General features: G+C 30.6%; 1 protein-coding gene across 1 annotated transcript in view; it reads right to left on the reverse strand.

Moving 5' to 3' along the window:
- Positions 1–5,236: 5,236 nt before the first annotated feature.
- The window catches only part of LOC110279279 (D-3-phosphoglycerate dehydrogenase 2, chloroplastic), a 35,410-nt gene continuing 33,917 nt past the window's right edge, over positions 5,237–6,729 (reverse strand). Inside the window, 2 exon segments of the mRNA XM_021138470.2 lie at positions 5,237–5,490; positions 5,773–5,916. Of these exon segments, the coding sequence (XP_020994129.2) occupies positions 5,262–5,490; positions 5,773–5,916 (373 nt within the window). The 3' untranslated portion in view covers positions 5,237–5,261.

Raw genomic sequence — 6,729 nt, forward strand, 5'->3', positions numbered from 1 at the left:
GGGCTTTGGGGGTGGTTTGCTAGGTCACCAAAACACGGTAGCCACGTTAGCATTGTGCTTTTCGAAGGTTTGCTCCGGCGAGTTCAGGAACATGCTTGTCAAATTTTAAATCTTTTAGGGACTATTTTATCAATAACAAAAGTTAAGTACTATTTTGTCAGCACCAGAATCTTTTGAATACCGATTTTGTATTTACCTCTAATATTTATATTAATAATTATGAATAATAAAAAATATAATTAATTTAAATATAAATGAGTATAAAATTAAAATAATATCTAAAAAAATTCTTATGTGATTTTACTATATAACTAATTTGGTATATAAAATAACAAAGAATAGCTGAGTAACAAGAGAAGCATGTAGTATAAGAAAGATCTAGGTTCAAATCACATCATAATTTTGAAATTTTCTCTCGAGCGATTCGGTTTGACCGGTTTTTACTGACTTTGACTGGTTTTTATTCTTAAATGATTTTGGAATTAGACTGAATCGTTTTGGGATCTGATTCGCTAGTTTTTCGGTCGAATTAGTTTGTCTGATTTTTACTACTATAATTTATACATAAATATTTAATAGCTGATTTAATAATTAATTTTATGTATGTACATAATATTTTTAAAATTAGTTTGATTCTATACTTTAATTTTTAGGAGTTAACTAAATAGTAGATACTTTAACAATAATATTTTTATACGAAAATAATATTACAAATATACAGGCTCATTTTATCTTTTTATCATTTTGACTATTAATTAACCTAATTAAATCACAACTAGAAAATGAATTAATACAGATAGATTTACAGACAGATTTAGTCTTTATTACCGACGAATTTTTGGTTACCGACGAATTTTGTCCCTCTGTAAAAGCCTCGTCGGAAATTATTTATCGACGGATTTTTTTTCCGTCGGAAAACTACCGACGAATTTTTACCAGTTATCGACGGATTTTCCCTCTGTAAATTCTCCATCCATTTCCCGAAGACGACGAACTTTTCGATGGATTTTCCGTCTGTAATTACAGACGAATTTACTGACGGATTTTTTATCTGTAATTTGAACTTTGGAAAATCATCTCACACTCTGATTACAGACAGAAAATCCGTCTGTAAATTTGTCAGTAAATTAAAATATATTTTTTTTAGATTTTTCCATTGCAAAATAAACTTGTTTTCATACAAAATAAATATAAATTTAATACAAATTTTTATCTAATTTGTATTTGAATATTTATATTATTTCAAAAATAAACAAATTCATCGTATTATCAAATTAAAAGAAAAGTATCATAAACAACCAAGTCAATATAATTCAAAACACAAACAAATTGATCCATCAACTATAATTCAAAACAAATACCATTGAAAAAAAGAAAATCTTTAAAATCTGTACCGTGACATACACTAAAGGTGTATAAAACAATCTGCTCTTATAGCTAACCACTATCAGAATTGCCTAAATATAAACATAAACCTAGTCTAAAATTAAGGCCAAACTGAGTTAAAGTTGTTCAATTCTTCTAAGATCCATTCAATGTTTTCTCTTTCTCCCGTCGACTTGTTCAATTCTTCTAAGATCCAAACTGCATAAGCCAAACAATTTTCAATTAAAAATCATAATCCATTTGCAGGAGATCAGATAAACATATTATAAAAAGAGAAACAGGTTCAAATTTTGAAAGTCAAATAATTTTCAAGACAATTGTAGTTCACAATAATTTAACCTATGTAAAAACAGTGTTATTACTAAAGTAGTAAAGTACCACAAATAAAATAATTAAAAAATAAATAAACATATTACCAATAAATTCTTACACATTGTGCAATAATTGTGACATGTTCCATTTGTAGTTCTCTTACAATGCATGTCTGTGCTAAATGATATTTACTAGATTAGACAAGGATATTAAGTTTAGTAATCATGATTTAGAATTGAGGAGCTATAGACATTACCTAATGGATAAAATGTCATTATCTTTAAAATTATAAATGCAATTCCCAAATGAACAATTTATACGTATATAAATTTAAGAATGAATTTTTTTAGTCTTCTATGTTTTGAACATGTTAAGTCAATCATAAAATTTAAGTACAATAAGGCAATCTCAAAAATAAATAAACTGAACAAGCAGATGCATATTTATGGTAAAATAAGAGCTTCAAGAGACTTAGCAAGGTCCTTCCACTACAATATGCATATCTATGCCCGCATAATAATACACAATAAACGAATCGGTTAGATTAGAGCTTGCCTCAGATATGATAACTTTGTTAGGCCTATTGTGAAATCCAAAACAAACATTAGGATCTTCATTTTCCTACCGAAACTCCATGTCATCAGTCACAACATTTAACCAAAAAACAAAGAGTAAAAGAAATTAAACAATTTACTAAGAAAATAAATAAATAGATAAATTAATATATAAAAAGAATTATTGCAGATTTGAATGAGCAAATATTCTGCTAATATACTTGCAGATATTCTCAATACTCTACCATAATATCCAACCAATTACATCCACAACTACACATTTTACAACAAGTAATTAATTGTTATCCATCCAATAATACAAAATGAAATGGGATCTTCAATATGAACTTTACTTCCAAATACATCTTAGGGAATCCAGTTTTAAAATATCTTAAAACTTCTTTTCTAGCTTCTACCTTCTTTGACCACCATAGCATAACCACTCTCTTACATTGAACATAGGCCTACTAAGTCAGAAACATTTGGCAGCAGAAAGTTTCAAAAGAAAGCACTCACTTTTTTGACTAGCAAACTTTGGAAAAGTATAAACAAATGAACCTTGTGTAGACTATTACATTTCTTACTAAGAACTAAACTAACCAATGACTAGCAAACTAAAGAAAGTCATGAAGTTTACGATAACCACATCACTGACTAGTGATTATCAATTTATCATATAAATCCACCATAATTCACTGTAGACCCTGAATATAAGGATCAATAATTTCTTATATGAAGGAAAATCTTGTAACATGAGAGCTGCTTAATTGGAGATTGTAAGACACCAAATAAATTTTGACTAAATAATAATATGGCATAGTAAATTTAGGAGGAAATTAAAAGATAACTACCCTTGTTCCAAACAGCAGAATGTCTGGGTGCACAATCAAGAAATTATTTTCATGCCCTATATCACAACTTCAGAGTAGCTCAGAGTAATTGGATTGGTGTCAAAATCCACACTTTGTTCTGGATTTATCCTTTTCAAGCCTAATTTACTCATTGAAGGTAGAGCTTTTGCAGAAGTCTTGGGAGTTGGTGAAGTAAGCAATTCGTCAACCTTATCATCTTTATCCCGAAAATTCTGCAAACTTCATTGTTATGACACAACCTCACTTAGTATTTAATTAAAAGAAAATGCTTCTCATAAACATGCCTTATCTTCTGAGCAGCTACGAAATGGCAATAAGTTGAGTCTTGAAGAGTCAGCCAACGCTTTAATGACATTCGGCACATGTTTAGAAACAGCTTGGGGATGGATAATAAAACTATTTGATACCTGGGTGGTGCCAAAAGTTTTCACTGGTAACCTCCCGTATAAGGCGTTCAACAGATGTGTCTTGGGGCTGGATGCTGACAGGAGTCTACTTCTTCATAGGAGCATGTTTTTTGTTTCCCACCTTGACATCATTGGAGTTGGAGCTTTGACCCGTCTGTCTCAACTTCCTACTTGAACCAAGTACATTCTTCTGCTGTCTTGAATCTTGAACCAAGTACATTTTTCCAAAGCATTGCCTCTAGCTTGAAATGAAAGAACAACTCCATTAAGATGTGAAAACAACTATAAAATACTACACAAAATGAACCACTCTCTATGTGACGTTAAGATGAGTAAGTTCAGTGCAGAATGAGTCAAACTTAAAGCTGATATCAAAATCTCTATTCTGAAATTCTGTGTTTTGTTTCTGGTAACTGTCTCAAGAACAAAAATCAGAGATAGAAATACACTGATTCCAAACTTGAACCACTCTCACAAGCCAAGAAAGGATAAAAGAAAACACAGCTGATTAAGTTTAAAGCATACCTTATCAAACACAAGCTTATTAAAGCATACTTGATCGCAGCTCGATCATATGCCCTAAAAATTAAATCAAACTTACACACTATAATTCAAATCCATGAAATATTTTTCATTAGCCAAAAAGAAAAAAAAAAGAACCGATAATAAAATTACCTAGCTTCAGCATGTGCTGTGTCAAATTCACCTGACAAAGGGCATGATTATCATTATTACTACTAATGCATAATGGCAAAGGGCATTCTTTATGGAGTCAATTCTGGTAATAGGCTGTGTTTATGTTTGTATTATTATATCATATTATTATTACTAATAATACTACCACCAATATTTCTATTGCTAGTACTATTTGGGAAATAAAAACTAGGACATATTATTTGAAAACAATTAAAGATATTTAAGTGAATAAAAAAATAAATAAACAAAATTTCATGCTCACACTCACTCCACACACAGATGAGTAGAGATGTTTCTGCACAGATACAAGAATCCAGTGTGACTTTGATACAACAAATCTCCAGTTTCTTGGGAAGCAACTAATACAATCCATTAAATTTTTTCTCACATGAAATAAGAAGCCTTCTCATAAGATAATAGTTTCTCAATTCTGGCATTCTAATGATCACTTCATGAGTTACCTAACATGATTCCTTACATTGGGAGAACCCTTTAATTTATTTGGTTCAAAGAAACCACCATACATCATTGTCAACAATGACTACTAAGCCTTTTGGTGATTAATAGTTGTAAATAAGCATATAGCTAAGAAGGTTCTAAGTACAGACATTTTTAAATGTATCAAACAGTAAGGGTTTTGCAAGTTGATGTGGACTCATTATCTCAATTGGTAAAAATATGGTTTTAGAAGAAACTAGTATGATCTTACTCCTTATAAATCAGATTACAAAGAAATAATTTCAAATACAAATACAGTAGTTCAGAAAATGAAAATTTAGAGAGAGAACCAACCCAGGCTACAAGCAAGCAGAAGGCAACAGGATTATTACTCAACAGCTGATAGAGCTTATTTGTCTGCATAGACAGGATTATTACTCAACAGCTCAGAAAGACAAAAATGTACAACTGAACAATGGCAATAGCCAAACAAAGAACCAAACTTGCAAAATTTTCATTCAATTGAACCATCAGTGCCATTTTTACTAATGCAAAAAGTTAATTACCTCAACTTCCTTCATGCAAGAAGTATCCTTCTAAACCTGCTCACTCTCCCAGCCTTCGATGACAGCATCTTTTCTCTTGAATCTGTTGTTAATCATTGCAATCTTATTGTTCTGCCATGCTGATATCTTTGCATTAACCTCCTCCTTCTTCACCCTTTGCACTGAAACCTCTTCAACTACTTGATGATGTTGATGTTGATGTTGATGATGACCACTACTAGAAGCTGCACCACCACTACTAGAATATAAACTCATGAACCTGCACCACCACTACTAGAATCTGCACCACTGCTGTTAGGCTCTGATTCCACCTTCTATGGGTTAATTCTAGTTCAAATTTTGGTAGGGTTTTTATGATTTAGGAAAATTTGAAGTGGTTTATGAGTTGTAATAAGAAAAGGTTATGTCAACAAAAAAAAAAGAAAAAGAAATTCATAGATCAGATCAAGCTATCACAGATCGGAAAACCTAGCTAGGAATATATGTCGCAGAAAACATGAAAACTTGAATATATGGATACAATAGTTGTTGAAAAGATAACCTGTGTGGCGGAGAGAGCACTGCGACGATGGCGATGAAGGGGGCAGACGCGCGACGAAAGCGGCGGAGAGGGCTCTGCGACGATGGTGACGAAGGGAGCAATGCGATGCGAGTAGCGCCGGAAGGGCTCGTGCGAGAGAATCTCCTTTAATAATGTGTGGTGTGAATAGAGCTCGATAGGGTGGGGATTTAACTCAATATTACCGACGAAAAATTTTAAATTATAGACGGATTTTTTGTCTGTAATAATTTAATAAATTGCAGTGTTTTGTTCATTTAATTACAGACGAATTTTCTGTCTGTAATTATTTTTTATGAAAAAAATTAATTTTACCGACAGAATTACAGACAGATTCTTTTTTTCGTCTATAATTTATGCTAATTCATTTTTTTGTTTTCCAACAAAAAATTCCTCTGAAATTCCGTTTGTATTTCCGTGGGATAAAATCTGTCGGAAATATCCATCTGTAATAACTAATTTTCTAGTAGTGAATTTAGGCTTCTCTCATTCTCAAATTTCAGCAGTCACTCATTTATTCTTTTAAATCTTCTTTTTAATTTCATATTTTCAATTTTTTTTTCTATTCCTTATCTAGTGATCATCTTCTCTTCATCAAAAGGTAAATTTTAAATTCTCTATTTTATTTTGTATAACTCTCTATAACTCTATTTATCTTTTAATTTCATTGTTTCTTTTTTTGATATTTTCAAGTACAAATTTTAGTTCAAACAATTATAATTTATGTATTAATCTATTTTTTATTCTCTTCATGAATTTATATATTTATTTTATTCTCAATTTAGTGACCCTTATTATTTATTTGTTTATCTTTTATTTTATTCTATTATATGTAATTGTGTTGCATATAAATTTTTAAAGTGAATTGATCAATTTACTAATTTAATATATATTTTTTTATTTTTAAAAATAGTAATAAAAAAATATTTTAAAAAAAGT

Source organism: Arachis duranensis, chromosome 3 (genome assembly GCF_000817695.3).
Source record: "Arachis duranensis cultivar V14167 chromosome 3, aradu.V14167.gnm2.J7QH, whole genome shotgun sequence".
Classification (NCBI taxonomy): Eukaryota; Viridiplantae; Streptophyta; class Magnoliopsida; order Fabales; family Fabaceae; genus Arachis; species Arachis duranensis.